We start from the raw sequence: 18,355 nt of genomic DNA on the forward strand, positions 1-18,355 counted from the left end.
GCTCCCATGAAGCACTGCTTGGGCCTGTCAAGAGGCAGCCAGGTGGGGTCAGCATTGTGGGAGAGCTAGAAGAAGCTTCTGGCTCCTGGCTTCAGCTTGGCCCAGCCTTGGCTATTATGACCATCTGGGGAGTGAAAAAGATCTAACTTTCTCAAATAAATAAAAACTTTAAATTTTTTTATTTACTTTTTTGGAAAACAGATCATTTATACCTTCAAATGACTACAACAGCCAGGGCTGAGTCAGGTGGAGCTAGAAGTTTCTTCTGGGTATCCCAGGTTGGTACAGGGACTCAAGTATATGGGCCATCCTTCACTGATTTCCCAGGTCAGTCACAGGGAACTGGATTGGAAGTGGAGCGGATGGGACTCAAACCAGCATCTGTAAGGGATGCTGGCATTGGCTTTACCTGCTATGCTACAGCTATGCCACAGCACCAGCCCCATCAAATAATCCTAAAAAACAATAATAATTGGGCCAAAACAGTTAAGTGCCTGAGAGCCTAAGTCTTCTCATTGATGTAAGCAAGTCCTCCAGGGCTGCCCAAAGCTTGGAGCATGAGAAGTGACCTCCTGGATAAGGCATCCTGACTCTTGCACCTGCCTTTGTCACTCCATCATCTGCATGGACCTCATGGGCCCCTTCAGCTCCTGAACCACCAGGCACTTCGTGCTCCCAGGTATACTGCACCTGCCATTTCCCACCCTGCATGCCCACCTGATGCTTAAATGGCATTTCCTCAAAGGCTCCATCCCCCACCTGTTGTATAGGAGACCCCTTCCAAACACACTCAGGTCACCTGGCCCTTCAGCTCAGAGCAGGATTTTTAGTGCCCAGTGTCTCACTGCATCTCTCTCCACTAAGCCGTAAGCTCCCTGTGTTCACTGCTTAAGCTCCCCATCGCCCAGCCCGGTCCCCAGGGTCATCATAGTGATTGATCCGTGAAGCCAACAAAGAACAAACCACAAAGAGTGGGGCTTGTAATGATTCTGATTTCAAGTTTATTTTGCTTCAAGCTGTCTCAGAGAGTTCAGACTTGCCTATGTGTGCGATGTATATTTATATTTGTGCAATTTTTAAAGCTGTTTGCTCCTCCAAAGGAACAATTTAACTTCCAGTTCCCCTTCAGTTTTAAACATTTGTACAAAGTAACCTGATCCCATTTGTTGTCAAATGCTGTGTGACAGATCTTGCAAACCTCGGTGACTTAAAACCACAGCTATGGGGGATGGCATTTGTCACAAGAATTCAAGTGCCACTGGGGCCCTCGTATCCCATACCAGGACCCTGGTTTGAGATTCTCCGCTGTTTCCAATCCCAGCTCCCTAATACACACAACAGGAGGCTCAAATACCTAGTCCACTGCCACCAAGCAGAAGATCTGGATTAGATTCCAGGCTCTTGCTTTAACCCAACCCAGCCCTGTTACAGACATTTGGGGAGGGAACAGGAGGTGACAAATCTGTCTTGAATAAAAGGCTTTGTAACTTTTTATTTGAAAGGCAGAGTTAAAGGCAGAGATCATCCATCTGGTGACTCACTCTCTAAATGGTCACAATGGAGGCCTGATCCGAACTACACTAATCCAGAGCTGGGAGCTTCTTCTGGATCTTCGACATGGCCTCAGGGATCCAAGCACTTGGCCATCCTCCATTGCTTTCCCAGGCCCTAAGTAGAGAGCTAGACTGAAAGTGGAGCATCTGGGCCCAGCGCAATAGCGTAGTCCTTAAAGTCCTCACCTTGAACACAGTGGGGTTCCATATGGGCGCTGGTTCTAATCCCGGCAGCCCCGCTTGCCATCCAGCTCCCTGTCTGTGGCCTGGGAAAGCAGTCGAGGACGTCCCAAAACCTTGGGACCCTGCACCCATGTTGAAGACCCGGAAGAGCCCCTGGCTACTGGCTCAGCTCCAGCCATTGAGGCCACTTGGGGAGTGAACCATCAGATGGAAGATCTTCCTCTCTGTCTCTCCTCTCTGTAAATATGCCTTTTCAATAAAAAAATAAATCTTAAAAAAAAGTAGAGCATCTGAGACACAAACCAGTGCCCATATGGGACACCACTGCTACAAAACGAGCAATAGTATACTATACCACACTGCTGGACACAAAATTTAAATTTCTTAAATGAATGATCTATGGTCTGTGAATTGGGAAGTTAGGCAGAGCAGGATGGCTCATCACAGTCGGCCAGCCCAGGCTGTGTGAGACAGACATGGAGCCCTGTGTCTGGCAGCCCAGTTCTTGCTGTCACACAGCTTGTTTCTGTGTTGGCTCTCCCCAAGCTAATACTGTGCCCTGAGAGAGTGTCCTAAAAGCAAAACTGAACGTTGCAACCTCTTATCAAACCTGGGCTTTCATCACAGCAGTTAGTCCTACAGGTGACAGGGCGTGAAGGCTGAATGCTGGGTGTGACGCACTGCAGACCACCAGAGCAATCACTCACCATGCCCAGTCACCTGTGTTTGGGAAAACATCTGGCACCCAGACTAAAACCTTACAAATCTTTCTTTAAGGGAAAACTATAACCAATATGACCTGAACAGAAATTTCCCTGATGCTTTTGAATACAATAACGTCACCAGGCAGCCCGAAACCTTGGCTGTCATGAAGTGGCTGAAAACGGAGACGTTTGTCCTCTCAGCGAACCTCCATGGTGGTGCCCTTGTGGCCAGTTACCCGTTTGATAATGGCGTTCAAGGTAAGCAGACATTGAACCAAGCACTGGCCTTGTAAGCTGCAGGCTCTGAATGGGGCTGGGCTTCCTCGCACCCCTAGGCTCCTCCATTCTCCCTGACATCATGCCACCAATCACCTGACACTCCTCAGTGAAAGGGGAGAACTAGAGTAAATCAAAAGGCTATAGCGCTAAGCCCGATTTTTCTTTGCAATGAGCAGTCACTGGCTGACCCTTCTTGATGGGGTAAGTATGTCCCAAGGAACTTAAAGAATCATAGTGGCTTCAGCTATCCCATAATATGCTTGAATAAAGTTACTGATCACCAGAAATGGGTGACAATCAAGTACAGTTTGAATGTGTAACTGACACAGTTCTGTTTCCCTTCATTACAAAGTAGAAAGAGCAGAGCGTGCACACACACAGGTGGGTGGGGACGCAGAGCCCTGTGTGCTGGGAGGCTTGTATCTGCTGATGTGCTATTGTCTCCCTAAGTCAACTGATAGGTGTTGGCTTGTCTTTCAAATGCAGCAACTGGAGCATTGCTCTCCCGAAGCTTAACACCTGATGATGATGTTTTTCAATATCTTGCAAATACTTATGCCTCAATGAACCCTAACATGAAGAAAGGAGACCAGTGTGAAAACAAAGTGAACTTTCCTAATGGAGTCACCAATGGATATTTTTGGTATCCACTCCAAGGTGAGTTGCTCTTCATTTCTTGCATTCTCTTTTGCCTACACCCAGAAGTACCTGCTGGGCTAGGCTAGACTGACCCAGCAATGTCAAAAGATCTTGAGGCACAATGCAGTCCTTCCCATCATGTCTCCATCAGCTAACACCTCAGGGGCAGTAGAGACAACTTGCTTTTTTTTTGAGAGATGCTTAGATGTGTTCTTCACTGCCAAGTGCTGCCTTCACTCACTTATTCAGGTGCCTGTTAAGCATGTGCCTCCTTAGAGCCAGGAATCATGCCAAAAAAAGGTGAACAAGAGGCAGATCTGAGTCTCAGGGTCTCAGGTGTGATAGACAGACAGACATGCAAGCAAATCACTGGCAGCAGTGCAACTGGAATAAAAATAGAGTTAGAAGGGGAGGGAACTTGGAGGGGGGAGGGAGAGCCCAGCGCCAACTAAATTGTATCCAAAAACAATGAATGAAAAAATACTTAGAAAAGGCACAGTATACCACAGGGATGCCAAACCAAAACTGAGTGGGAATCAGTGAGAGACTTAGAGTAATACTGTGTCCAGGGCTCTGCTAAGAGAAGGAGTTACAGCTAAGTATTATGCCACAGGAGGGAGCCAACATTGCCAGATGGTCCAGTTTGTGAAAGCTGGCTGTGACATGAACTGCCATGAATTTAAAATCACTTTGCAGATTATTCAAGTTTTTCATGTAGCAAAGTGAGATTCCAGTTGTCTATCCTCCGAACAGGATGGCCAGGTAAGGAAGGAGGTGACACTGCTGTGTAAGGAGTGTGGAAGGAGAGATGTCCTTAACCAAAGGATAATATGAACTGAGGCCCGAGGTAACAGAGCATCTCCTAGTCTGTGGTGGTGAAGCAGATCAGAAAGCCCTGGGCTGAAAGGGCAGGAGTGAGGGAGAAGGCTGGAGCACATGGGTGTTTCCTTCTAGCATGATTAGCTTGGCCCTTCCATGAACAAGATGAGGTTTGCATCTCCATATGCAGCCCACTTCTGAGTCCTCCTTGGATGTGTAGCTCTCAGGTAATCTTGCACTTTATAAAAATAAGCACTAGCACTGTGTCACATTGGGTTGAGCTGCTGCATACATTGCCAGCTGGTTCAAGTCCCAACTCTTCAGCCTGTAATGCTGATGGGCCTGAAAAGGCAGCAGAGGATGATCCAAGCTCTTGGGCCCCTGCACCTCATGTGGGACATTTAGAGGAGGCTCCTGGCTCTGGGATTTGGCCTGGCCCAGCCCTGGCTGTTGCAGCCATCTGAGGAGTAATTCAACAAGAGATGGAAGATCTGTCTCTTCCCTTCTTCATAACTATTTCTTTCAAATAAATCTAAGATTTTAAAAAGATACTGACAGGCAGAGTAACGTAAAGACTGTATTCCCATCCACCAATTTTACTACCTAAACAGCCACAGTAGTCACTGCTGGGCCAGACGGACCAAAGCTCAGAGCCAGGAAATCAATCCATGTCACCCATGGAGGTGGCAGGGACCCAAATGCTTGAACCATTTCTTACACAGTTAGCTGGCGTCCATGAGCCCAGGTCTGGGACTGAGATGGCCTGTCCACTGGAAGAAGTCACGTGTAGTCGAAGGCTACCTCCTGCTCTGTAAGATAGGGATGGTGACTTGTGGGGCGTAAATGAATTGCTACAAAGTGCTTTGAATAACACCTAGCACTAGTGAATATGGGTCAGTGTCAGCCACTGTTTCCCCCAAACCAGTGCACTTAGCTTTTGGTACTAAATGTACAGGATTGTTTATGGAAATATTTTTAAAGAAATCCTACTCTAGTTTATATGAATTGAAAATGATTTAAGGAAGAAATGTAGTTTGAAGAATCTTTTTGTAATATGAAACTTCAAAAAGAAACAGACCCTTCCTCCACCCCTCACTTAACTTTAATGCACAGCTGAACTGCAAGCACCACCGGTCTAGTTGCCATATGGGAACACTTAGGGTTGCCTGGTCATGCCTGGCTAATAAAATGTCTAGCCCTAACTTGATATGTCAATGTCAAATGCCTCTTTTCCTGTTTACAAGTGCCCTCCCTCTAGCTGTCTCATTCGTTTGTCTCCAAGTTATCTGATGCTTGGCTCCCCTCCCACAACAAATTCTAACGAAAATGAACTGTGCTTACGTTTAGGCGGAATGCAAGATTACAACTATGTCTGGGCCCAGTGCTTTGAAATCACGCTGGAGCTGTCATGCTGTAAATACCCTACTGAGGACAGACTGCCCTTCTTCTGGAATGACAACAAAGCCTCCTTGATTGAGTACATGAAGCAGGTGCACCTAGGTTTGTAAGGTTTTTCTTGTTAATTCCTTAACTCAAAGTGTAGCATCTGCTGAGGCGGTTGCTCTGAGCAAACACAAGCTGCTGTTGGTATTTTTGAGGTGTAATCTCATTCACAGTGCCAGGAATAACGTTTCAAAATGCAACGTCTGCAGGAATTTCTGCACTATGTAAGAAATGCAGTATACATCCACTCACACAAGAGAATGAGTGAGGCAGGTTAACTTCATGTGGTTCTGTAAAAGCCCACAGTAGCTCTACACATCCAGTGACCTTAACTTGGCAAAAGAACAGGAAAACAGGTTACTCTGTTAACAGTATCTCCTGCTTAGGCAAAAGCCAGCTTTGCTTGTCATTTCCCTCCTAATATCACAGACCCAGCTGCCACTTCTTGCATTTTCTTCCAGAACTGAGCTAGTGACCTAGCCCCATTAGCCTTAGCCCCTTCCGCTCCTCATCTATGCTGAATGGCATCACCAGGAGTCTTTCCAGTTCTCTAGCCTCTATCCCAGATGGACAAACTAGATGAGGTACACCAGTGGTCACTCACGAGCATGTGTGGCAGACTCACCGGAGGGTTGCTCCAGGAGACCGCAGCCCCGTCTCCAGGATGGCTGGGTGAGACTCCTTGAGGTGAGAGCATGTCCCCAGATGGGTCTGGTAATTCTGGTTCAGATGTGTTTAGGAAAAGATGGATTAGCAGAAAAATGCCACCTGTGACAATCCTGAAGTCATATCCAGGGCAAGTTTATATACCAGTAGTGGCTCTCCACTACAAGATTTGTGGAATCTTGTACAATGCCCCATTCTTTCTTCATTCAGAATGGACTTATAGGTTAGAACTGGCAGAACCATTATACTGCCACATTGATCCATAGTGGAAAGTGTGTATGTGCACGGGCCTCCTGAATCATCCCCAGAACTTGCTAAGTGCTTCACACTGAAGCAGGAAGTGGATGGGGAAGGAAGTGCATGGGCAAAAAAGCAAGGGCAGAGACAGTAAAGATCCTCCCTTGCTGAACAGAAGTGCATGGGGCCACGCGCCAGCTCAGGCGTGAAGGTCGTGAAGGTCGAGTCCCTGTGAGAGAGGCTGTTACAAAATGTCATCTTACCAACCTCTCAATGAAGCTCAAACACTTAGTGAGGAAGGAGAAAAGTCCAATACTGAGTTATCACATTTTCAAGACTTCTTTTGCCTAGTATTTCAGCATTCCATGCCCCACTAGATGGACCTCTTGGGGCATGGATTAATTTAATCTATGGTGTTTCTACTGAGCCTGGTCTCTCAGTGTTGTTCTTGCCTCTTTTCTAGAATCCAATCTTCATCAGGGTCAAAATGAGACTGCTACTGAGCATGAGATATGCTCCGTGTAACTGCACTTCTATTTTCAAAATTCCCATTTAACTAATAATCATTTGCAAACTTTTGAGCATGCTGATGTAGTATTGCCAGTAAGCAGCTTTTGGAAACTGGTAAATAACACACATTATGCAACTCTTATGAATTTGGAGGACTCACAAGATGGCTTGCACTTGGTTCTATAAAGGATATTTTACCTGCTAATTCTTGTAATCGGGTGTGATGACATCAATATTAGAAATACATATAACTATATGCTGGCACATCATCAACCCTGTCCTCTTGTGGTTAAATACAGGGGCTTTTCTAGTTTCATGAAACATTTCAAAAAACTGATCCAAGGTGATTATTTCATAGAAAGGTTCTCTCAGTACTCAAGGAACCAAGTCTGTGTGACTACTGAAAGCAGACAGCCCTATCTTGCCTCTGCTCCGCCTTTGGGAACCCCATGGTATCTGTCACTGGGTTGGGTTCCACCACTTGCCAGAGTGATTCTGAGGGGCTGAGGAGACACCTACCTCTTGTGTGGGAAGGCAAGGCCTGAGGTTTGATGGGAGGCCTGGCCGGGGTTTGGGGGGCTGTGTTTTGTTGAGCAAGTGCTTGTCTGAAGCTCCGTAACTGGGAATTGGAAGCAGCCCATCTTCCAGGCCTGGGGTGGCTTGTTCTAAGACTCCAACAGGGCAATTCTTTTAGAACTCACTGCAGACTTCAACCTGAACTCATGCTCAGGGGGGTTACCAGCGTCTGCAGACCAAAGGCAGGCAAAGCTCTGCTCTAGCTACCTTGTCTTTGACAAACAGGACACAGTGCCACCTGCTGCTGCTTTGTCATCCCTGGACTTGCTAAAGCAGATCTGACCCCAAGGCCTGGGATGTGCTGACTCCCAGGAGCCTGTGGAACACAGGCATGACTCAGTCATCAGATGCAAAGTGAGTGGCAACTGTGATGGGCCGGAACGGGGACTCTGGTCTGCCACAATTCGGAGTCAGAGCTGGGACACACGTGGGAAGCGGCTTGTTCACACCATCTCCCTGCAGAACAGAGTCCCTGTTCTGGCTCAGCACTGCCTTGTTATTCATGAAGTGAATCTTTTCTTTACCTTTCTCCGTTGAGGCGGCCATGGAATTTGTCTCAAGTTGTATGTCTTCTGCTTTGTTATCTGAGCTTTGTTCAAAACTTCATTTTGTGTTCCACTCTGCATCCCTTGGGGTCTGCTGGTCTTTCTCCAGTGTCACCTGTGGCTTACAGAAATAAGTCATGTCTTCTGGTAAAACATTTACTTCCCTCTAAGGAAAGGTTCAGTGGTACTTGGACACAACACTGTAAAGACCAGTGACAGCTTACAAAAGCTTCCATTTGGCTGGCTGGGGGGTTTCCCTTGAATAAAAATCATACTGAAACATGCTCTGTGTTTGTTCAGTGACAGTGGTGTGCCGCTACCCGGGCTTCTGAAAGTTGCACCGTCTTTAGCTTTGGGTAAGAGGCATATGGAAATGAGTCCTGAGGTTTTTAGAGGATAATGAATGAGGGTCAAATTAGAATGGGAATATTTTTAGATCTTAATTTATTTCAGGGTCCAACGTGGTAGCCTGGTGGCTAAAATCCTCACCTTGCAACTGCCAGGATCCCATATTGGTACCGGTTCGTATCCCAGCTGCTCCACTTCCCTTCCAGCTGCCTGTGGCCTGGGAAAGCAGGAGAGGATTGCACAAAGCCTTAGGACCCTGCACAAACATGTGAGACCTGGAGGAAGCTTCTGCCTTCAGATCAGCTCAGCTCTGACTATTGTGGCCACTTGGAGAGTTAACTACAATCTCTCCTTCTCTCTGTAAATCTGACCTCCCAATAAAAACAAATCTTTTAAAAATTTTATTTCAAAGGGAGAGAAGGAGCACTGGTCCACTCCCCCAAGTGCCCACAATGAACCAGGCTGAAGCCAGGAGCCCTGAACTCAATCTGAGTCTCGCACAAGGACCCAACTACCTGAGCCAGTGCCCGTTACCCCCCAAATACACATGAGCAGGAAGCTGAACTCCAGAGCAGAGCCCAGGACTCCAACCAGGCACTCTCAAATGAGATCCAGGCATCCCAAGTCATGGCGTGTTAACTGCTGTGCCAAGTGCCTGTCCTTGGAATCTGAATCCTCTTAGACGTTCCCTCAAATGTATTTTACTTCCCTCTCCCCTTCCCCGTATTTGAGGGTAGGCAGACTATAGACCTTCGTTAAGTGGTGGCACATGCTGACCCTTGGGTGCTGTGTGGGGACCTGTGCTCACCCAAAATCATTGTTTATGTAACTGGCAAAAAACAAAGTCTATTAAAGAGTAACCAAGAGGGTACTCTCTACCATTTTTTAGGATGCTGTAACACCATTTTTTGGTCTTCTGCCAACTATGCAATACCATCACCCTAAATTTGGTTTCGGCATGATCTGAGATGTCAAAGGATGGATCATGTCTCTTTCAAGATAGCTTAGTTTTTTTGTCACATATGTCTGAGTGTTTTTCGCTTGTTTAGTATGATTTCAGAGAAGTCAGTGAGCTAACAAGCATGCCCATAGATCACACCACCCACCACCAGTTACCTTGAGCAAGGGTTTTCTGAGTGGCCCAGAGGATGCAGGCTAGCTCAGAGTACTCTAGAAGAAACAAATAGGCAGGATTTCTCTCTTCAGCATTCTTAATCTCAAGAAATAAGGTTGAATTAAGGCTCCAGAAACCTACCTTTGTCTCGGCTCCATGCTTTATGTAGCCAGCCTTTTCTCTTGTGTACTTTTTCCATAACTAGAAATGGAAGGGAAGGAAAGAGGGTCACAGCAAACTAAGTTGATTGTCTTAAGCTCTTGTTTATCAAATATAAAAGGACCATCCAAAAACACAAGCAAAACAGCTCTGCTGAGAGCAATGCCTCTGAAACTGAGTGAAGACAAGCCCAGGTTCCCCGCATTATTGCTAGTAGTTTATGGTTGGGTACTACCCAAGGACTCAAAGGAAAACTGAATAGCAGAAATGCTATAAATGGAACCTTATAGAATTTTAAAATCAAAAGAACAGATTACATGAAAACACAGGCTTATGAGAATCAAGATAGCGGAATAGAGTAAGGACACGTTTAAACAGACGGAGAAACATTTAATCAGGATGAAGCAGAGAAGACATATTTCAGGAAATAGGAAAGGACAGAACAACAGCAGAGGGGTACCTGGAGACTGACAGACACAGGAAAGCAGTGGGCTTCCAGACAAAAATGGACTTACAGTGAAATTGTTTATATCTTGACAATAGGATTCTGGACTCTCTGTCATTGTCCATGCCCACAATGATGGACATATGACTGAGTATGAAGAACTATATGTTAGTAATGATATAAAGGAAATAGGTGGGAGGGAATTGGGAGGGGATAAGGGAATATGAAACTGTATCAGAAAATGATAGCAATAATAAAATGTGGGGGAAAAAAAACACAGGCTTATATAGTTCACCAATGTCTCAACCACAATTGAGAAAATATGAAGCAAATACAAAGTGCAACGTGCATCAGAAGGAAATTTGCTTAATGATTCAGATAAGTAACTTGTTAGGGGCCTGGAGCAGTAGCCTAATGGCTAAAGTCCTCACCCTGAACGCAGTGGGATCCCACATGGGCACTGGTTCTAATCCCAGAGGCCCCACTTCCCATCCAGCTCCCTGCTTGTGACCTGGGAAAGCAGTGGAGGATGGCCCAAAGCATTGGGACCCTGCACCGGTGTTAGAAACCTGGAAGAGGCTCCTGGCTCCTGGCTTTGGATCAGCTCAGCTCTGGCTGTTGCAACCACCTGGGGAGAGAACCAGTGGATGGAAAATCTTGCTGTCTCTCCTCCTCTCTGTATATCTGACTTTGCAATAGAAATTTTTTTTTTTAAGTAACTTGTTAAACATCAAAACTTCAATTTCATTTTTACCTCTTGAGGAGGAAACCACCTGCCCCGTGTTTAGTGCCTCAGTGTTTGAGCATCACTGTCTCCGTACAGTCATTTGTGGCTTCTGCTTTCTCCCCGTCATTCTGCATAGATGCCTTTACCTTATAACAGGAGTCATCACTGCTGTGACCAAACTGGAATGTGAGACTTACACTTAAAATGAAGACTAAGAAAAGAACAACTCAAAATCTAGATGGCCCTTCAAAATGTTTCATGAAGGGCAGGCACAGTGGCTCTGCCACAGGAGATGCCTGGGTCCCATACAGAGTGCCTGGTTTGAATCCTAAGCCCTCTACTTCCAACCCAGTTTCCTTAATGCACATTCTGGGAGCCAGCAGGTGATGGCTGAAAATTTGAATTCCTGCCATCCACATGGAAAATCTAGATTAGTTTCCAGGCTACCAGCTTCAGCCTGGCCTGGCTTTTGCAGGCATTTGGGAGGTCAGCCCGTGGAGGAAGACACGCTTGCTCACCCTTTTGAACTTTCCGCCCTTAAAAAAAAAATTTCCTGAAACTTTGGGATTTCAGTGCCTATCAGTATGGAATCTGGAGATTGCTGAATTTACTCCTTTGGCTGTGACCCCTTAATCCTCAGATTGAGTCATTCAAAGCCTTACTTGTCTATAAAATCATTGTAATGACATTGCCCACATCACAGAATTCTTATGCAGGGTTAATGAGAAAATGTACTTTACAGACTTGGCAGAGAGCCTGGGGTATACAAACTGCTTGCTAAACACTGCCGGCTGTTACTGGTGATAAGACCTCATCCATCAATTCCATGCTTTAAGTTGCCCTAACATTGTAACTGCCATGTAGGTTTCTTCCATGGATCAGCATCTTGCAAACTAACACAGCGACATTTTGGTTGAGGATGCTGGGGAACCCACCTATGGTGTGTTGCAGTACAGTTACGTGACTGGGTAAAATACTTGCAAATAACCGCAGCAGATCCTAGATTGTCCTGTATCTTCTCTCGTTTTGATAATACATGCTGTACTGTGGCTCCAGTTGCGCAATCGGCTAGCACACGATACTTTTAAAATATATGCTGTAAATGGAATATTTAACAAATTTAATCTACGAATCAGCTGTAATTTTCCATAAAAATTCTTTTCTATTCCTTGATAAACTCAACAGTTAAAATTTTTTCTTAAATAACAAGGGTTCTTCACATATGCCATAAACTGATATTTATGAATATATTTAACTTTTTGTTTTGCAGGTATAAAAGGTCAAGTTTTTGATTATGATGGAAATCCATTACCCAATGTAATTGTAGAAGTCCAAGATCGAAAACATGTCTGTCCATATAGAACCAACAGATTTGGAGAATACTATCTGCTTCTCTTGCCTGGGTCCTATACAATAAATGTAAGTATCCAAGTCCTAGTGATACTAAGACACCACAGAACTCACAAGGAACCTAGAAACAAGCTGGGGGACAGGCGTACAGTTAGTTCAGCATTTGTCTTATTTTTCCTGGTCATTTCCTTCACCAAAAACCACAAATCTAGGTAAGATCTGGAATGAAACTAGGTCACCTCAAATCTTTTCAAGAGACAATAGAATTGTGCTTACTTTGATCAGCTACAAAGAAGCTAGAATAAATCGGGAAAGTTATTCTCCTCCAAAGAACAGATGTGGGCCAAGCAGGAGCAGTCAGCTGCTTACTATTCTCCCTGAACATGATGCCAGTGGGACGCATCCACTGCTTGCTTCTCCTGACTGACATCACCAGATAAGGCACCTGACTCTGCCTTCGTTTCATTCTGTAGTACTTGGCAACAGCATCAGCCACTTTGGTCTACATCAACAGACATTGGATAGCTCATTCAGCATGAGGGCAGAAGCTGTTGCTAGCCCAGGAGGCCAAGCAGATCGTTACATGCATTGCACAAAGGCTGCCTTTGAGTGGTGGCTATCAGTGTTTCCAGTGTTGGCACCACAAAACATCTGAACTCACTCAGACGATTGTTTCTCGTTTCCTCTCAGGTTACAGTCCCTGGGCATGAGCCACACCTCACAAAGGTGGTTATTCCAGAGAAAACCCGTAACTTCAGTGCACTTAAAAAGGATTTTCAACTTCCATTCCGAGGGCAACTGGATTCCACCCAAGCAGCAAATCCTTCATGCCCAATGATTCCTCTTTACAAAAATTTGCCAAGCCACTCAACTGCAACAAAGCCTAGTTTGTTCCTCTTTTTAGTGACTGTTTTGCACATATTTTTCAAATAAAGTAAAATGTGAAACTCAATCCCCATCACCACCTGGAATCAGGGATCACCCACTCCAGGTTACTGCAACTCTAACTCCCTCTAGTGGGACCTCAACTGGATCAACTCCAGTCTTCCCAAAGAGAAGTGGATGTTTCCAAATCATGCAATAAGCAATATGTATTAATAATGAAGGGAATGACTCAGTCTCAATAATGAATGAATGATGCCAGCCTATCAAGTATTGCTTATTGATCTTTAACTTCTACAAATTTCTAAGACTCAAATTTGAGACACAAAAATAACATTCCTACAATGGAAAAGACAACTAAAGGAGCCAATTTTGCATGGAAAAAGAAGATATAAGCAACAAAAATAAGCATTGATCAGTTACCTACCAAATGCTAAACCTTGCCATGAGTGCCATATATGAATGCCATTGGTTCTCAGCCAAGGAAGAAATGATCATAGGACTGGGAATATCTAGTTTTACAAATGTTTAATCTAGTTTTACAAATGTTCGAAGAAACAGTGTGAAAAAAGAGAACCATGTGTCCAAGGCCTGGGAAAAGGTGTCCACAATGGGATGACAAGTCTGCAGAGTCTCCAAGCAACAGGTCAGTTAAGTAACACTTCATCCACCAGAGCTAGAGTCCTCACCTTCCTGAACCTGGACATGGCAGTTAGGATGTTGACCCCGAACATCCAGCTCAGCCCTAAGCTTCAGACTCACATCCAACTGCCCGCTGGACATAAGCACCTGGACACAACCCGTAGGTGCCTCACATACATCGTGCTGAACACTTAGCATGATCTTTGCCTCTACAACTTCACTTCCTGCTATACAAGAAAGTTCACTAAAACAATTTTTGGTGCCAAAAAAAAAAAATCTATGTATAGTGTCGGCATGCTAGGTATTTTCCCTGAGCTTCTTGAAGATCCTTTCTGTCCTCCGTCTCAGTTACTAGTACCACTGCACTAGAAATCTTGGAGGTGTCTGCAAAGCAACTATTCTCTTGCCCTATAGTCCATCAACCAGTAGGCTGGTGTGAATTAGAAATATTAACTCTACCTTCTGTTGCAAAATGTAGGCCTCTCATCTCACCTGTACCACAGCAATAGCTGTATTGGTCTCATGGTCCTAACTTTCTCAAGCCCATCCTCCAAAGCGCCGGGGAAGAGGGCTGCAGAGAACGACAGTCAACTGCTTACTGAATGCACATGTTACTTGGTCCCTGGCACTGCAGAGCCATCCTGCTCACTGCATTTTACTCTCCCTTCACCCACTAACACTTGGAGGTTTCAATCCTATTACCAAGTTTTGTGAACAGTCCTCCCAGCCAGGCATTCTGGAATAGGGCCACTCCTTTTTGGCCCGACAAATAAACTGGTTATGTTACTGGATTTACAATGCTGTATTAGCCTTGCCTAGTAGAGTACGAGTTGTTTGAAGCCAAGAGTCTGTCTGAAAAATTCATTTGTGTATCTTCAGAGCCCTCTACCTGGTTGGCAGTGAATGAACAAAGTGTTCCAGCTTGTTGCTCGTAGTCCCATCCACAGATTGTATAGGGCTTTGAGTTCATTTTATGAAGCTGGGGATTGGATGATTATCTGCAGTTCACTACTAAACACTGTCAGGAGTGTTTTTAGGTATGCATCAAGAGAACACTCTACCAAGGGCGTGGCGGCGTGGCCCAGTGGCTAAGGGCCTCGCCTTGAATCACCAGGATCCCATATGGTTGCCGGTTCTAATCCCGGCAGCTCCACTTCCTCTCTATCTCTCCTCCTCTCTGTATTTTCGACTTTGTAATAAAAATAATCTTTTAAAAAAGACTGTACCAAGGGTAATTAGTGCAGCAGTTACAGCACTCAAAGCAGACTGCCTGGGTTCAAGTTCCAGCTGCACTCGCCATTCAGTTTCCACGCAGTTCTACAGGACCTGAGAGAAGCCACACTGCCCTTGGTATTTGGTGAATGCCTTGAGATTCATGGCAATTGGAAACCATTTCCATGTCAAACTTATTATGCATAATAAAGTCATACATTAAAAAGAATTTTTACTTATTAAAAACCACTTAAATATAAAATCTCATAATGCTCAAACTTAATTATCAAGCCCTACATAATTTTTCCACTGGGTCTTCTAGCTTTTTCTTCCTAAAAAATCAAATTTTAAAGGGACAGTAACTAAAATCTCAATTGGCTCATGAGCCTCACTGTAAATTTCTTACTGATCTTTTTTTTTTTTTAAGATTTATTTTATTTTTATTGGAAAGGCAGATATACAGAGAGGAGAGACAGAGAGGAAGATCTTCCATCTGATGATTTACTCCCCAAGTGAGCGCAACAGCCGATGTTATGCCAATCCAAAGCCAGGAGCCTCTTCCGGGTCTCCCACTTGGGTGCAGGGTCCCAAGGCTTTGGGCCGTCCTCGACTGCCTTCCCCGGCCACAGGCAGGGAGCTGGATGGGAAGCGTGGCTGCTGGGATTAGAACTGGCGCCCATATGGGATCCCGGGCATGAAAGGCGAAAACCTTAACCACTGTGCCACCGCACCGGGCCCTGAATTGATCTTTTTAAAATTCGTAAGCTGTCTCAAAATCATTTAAAGACAAAACACAGGCAGGAGACTATGACAGTGGTCAAGAGCTGCCCCATGGCTCCCTCCCAGCTCCCTTCCCAGGGCTCTGACCTGTTACATTGGAGGGCATCCTCAGGCCAGCCTGCTTCCTTTTACAGAGGAATCTACATGATAAATTCAGTGGAAGACGACTGGGGTGGAAGAGAAGAGGTCCCAGCCCCTGGGAGCAGTGGTGGAGATGCCATCTTTGGTGCTTATCCAGATGCAGGAAGGGTAATTAGCACTCAGGTGCATAGCATATAACACTAAACACTAAGTCTTTCCACTTTCCACTCCATCTTGCTGCCTCTCAAAAATGTTAGAAATACATACTTACAGACAGAATTAACCTGAACAATGAAACACTGATCGGCTCAAATAGTGACGTAATGTTTAAACTTTCAGGAAGCAATGGCTCTCTCACGTCCCTACTCTGGTTCTGGTGACTGTTAACAGCCCTAAGGGAAGGGAGTGAGATACCTGTTCCTGCAGTCAGGGTTGATCTTGGTGCTTCATCTCTCACACACAGACTGCAGCTGCGCCAGATGTACAGTGGGGCAGCACCTCTTCTCAAAACCCGGAGGCAAATTTGCTTTTGTCATGTGAAGTTGCATATGGAGAAGCCTGGTTTTATTCTAGAGAACACTGCAGTTAACGTTTATGTTATCAGACATCACTGGTCCCGATGGCTTTCGATGGGGGAGGGAGACGATGATGGCGGTCAGATTTGTATAAAGGAGCACTGAACACTGACAACACCTAGAACAGGAGCTTCAGTTTGTTATAGTCTTATATTTTTGTCACTGAGCAGATACTGTGCTATATTTATAGTACACAGACCATTGTATCATGCTTTAGCATATCAACTACACACCTTTTATAGATGTTTCACAGGTGATTTCATAGCTTCCTCATTGACTTTCTTTTGTACTGCAATTCAGAACATTAGAATGAACACATTGTCTAAGACTGTAAAGTGTATGGGGAGGAGCCTGGACTACCTCTGAATTTAGTAAATGTAGAATACTTCTGATCCTCAATAAAGAACATTCATACAAATAAAAAATGCTGTATCTTCCTGGTACCTTGAAAACCAATCCTTACACGAGTATAACCAAGCTCACATGCCACAGAAAAACTGATTATCACCAAATAAACACAGGGAAGACCACACCATTTCAAAGTCCAAGTACTCCTTCTGTTACACTTACATGTATATATTATTTAAATTAACTTGTTTCATGAAGCAGTTATTGCATGGGTAAGATATAGGAGAAGTATACTTTCTGGTCAAAAAGAAATTGGCAGGAAGTTCGCATGAATGTAGTAAAAGGCCTGAGTAATCATACAGGAAAAACCTAGATTTCTCAAACATACTTAACCGAGGGCCTATTTTCTTGATTGTTTGAGCCTAAGACCTTCACTTTGCGCTAATATTCCTACATTTCTAAACATGTTTGGGAAAAGCCGATATAGATGCACTTAGTCCTTAATAAATCTTATCTGTCATAAGTGCTTTTGAAGCATGCAGCATAAACACAACACTAGTGTCCGTTAGAAAATGGAAAACTAGCAGCACTATGAGCCCCCAACGCAAACCCCAGCTGGACTTACTACTGAGAGTCATAAGCACAGACCCACCCTCACACCACCCTCAGAAACATGAAGGAAAAGTAACAGAAATGAGCTGTGAATGAGCAGGAAATGGCTGTCACAGGTACCAATTTCTAAAAGTGACAGATGCCTCAATATATTTTTTCTACTTTCAAAGGACAATTATCTAAATATCCCCTTTTAGCATACTTTAGACAGACTTCAGGGCTCAAGCTCGCTCCCAATGCAATCTCCTTCACCTAAAGCAAGGATATTTAAAATGAACTAGATTTTAAAAATATTAGATCAGGGTGCGGGGACAGCGATGGTGACAGTATAAAACTGTAAGTAATGAATCATCCTGGGAATTGACTTGTATTGAACCCTGCTTCCTTTTGCGGGATAAGGGGTAGGGCTTCCTCCGTTTTTAGCATTTATTAATTGCTCCTTACAATTTTTCAATTTTACTTATTTGAAAGGCAGAACAGAGAAACAGACACAATAAATTTCCCATCCCACTGCTCAAATGCTCACCGCAGTCAGAGCCAGGCCAGGCCAAAGCCCAGAAGTCCTGGGTCGTAGAGCATGGGAGATACAGGCCCAACTACTTGAACCATCTGTTGCCTCGCGGGGTGTTAGAACAAAGCTGTAACCAGAAGTGCCAGTACAGGAATCCAGGATAATATATGGGATGCAGGCCTCCTCCCACGTAGTGTCTTAACCACTGCCTCCAACACCCACCCCTGCTGCTTTTATATAGAAAAACCAAGGGCAAGCATGTGGTGTCGCACTTAGGTGGCCTGTAACCCGTATCGAAAGCACCTGGGTTTGAGTCCCGACTCTGCTGTAGGTTCCAGCATTCTGTTAATGCAAAGCCGGGGTGGCATGGGTCAAGTACTTGGCCCACTGATTTCCAAGGTGCATTAGAAGGGAC

General features: G+C 44.8%; 1 protein-coding gene across 2 annotated transcripts in view; it reads left to right on the forward strand.

Annotated features, from left to right (window-relative positions):
* Positions 1 to 14,901, forward strand: part of CPM (carboxypeptidase M) — a 69,866-nt gene extending 54,965 nt beyond the window's left edge. For both annotated transcript variants that reach the window (XM_040981934.1, XM_040981926.1), the window contains 5 exons: positions 2,514 to 2,698; positions 3,206 to 3,376; positions 5,525 to 5,677; positions 12,218 to 12,366; positions 12,988 to 14,901. In XM_040981934.1, coding sequence (XP_040837868.1) covers positions 2,514 to 2,698; positions 3,206 to 3,376; positions 5,525 to 5,677; positions 12,218 to 12,366; positions 12,988 to 13,230 — 901 coding nt within the window. In that variant the 3' untranslated portion in view covers positions 13,231 to 14,901. The remainder of the gene's footprint in view (positions 1 to 2,513; positions 2,699 to 3,205; positions 3,377 to 5,524; positions 5,678 to 12,217; positions 12,367 to 12,987) is intronic.
* The last annotated feature ends 3,454 nt before the right edge of the window (positions 14,902 to 18,355 follow it).

The sequence above is a fragment of the Ochotona curzoniae genome, unplaced genomic scaffold (genome assembly GCF_017591425.1).
Source record: "Ochotona curzoniae isolate NIBS_2020 unplaced genomic scaffold, NIBS_Ocur_1.0 contig_1014, whole genome shotgun sequence".
Classification (NCBI taxonomy): domain Eukaryota; kingdom Metazoa; phylum Chordata; class Mammalia; order Lagomorpha; family Ochotonidae; genus Ochotona; species Ochotona curzoniae.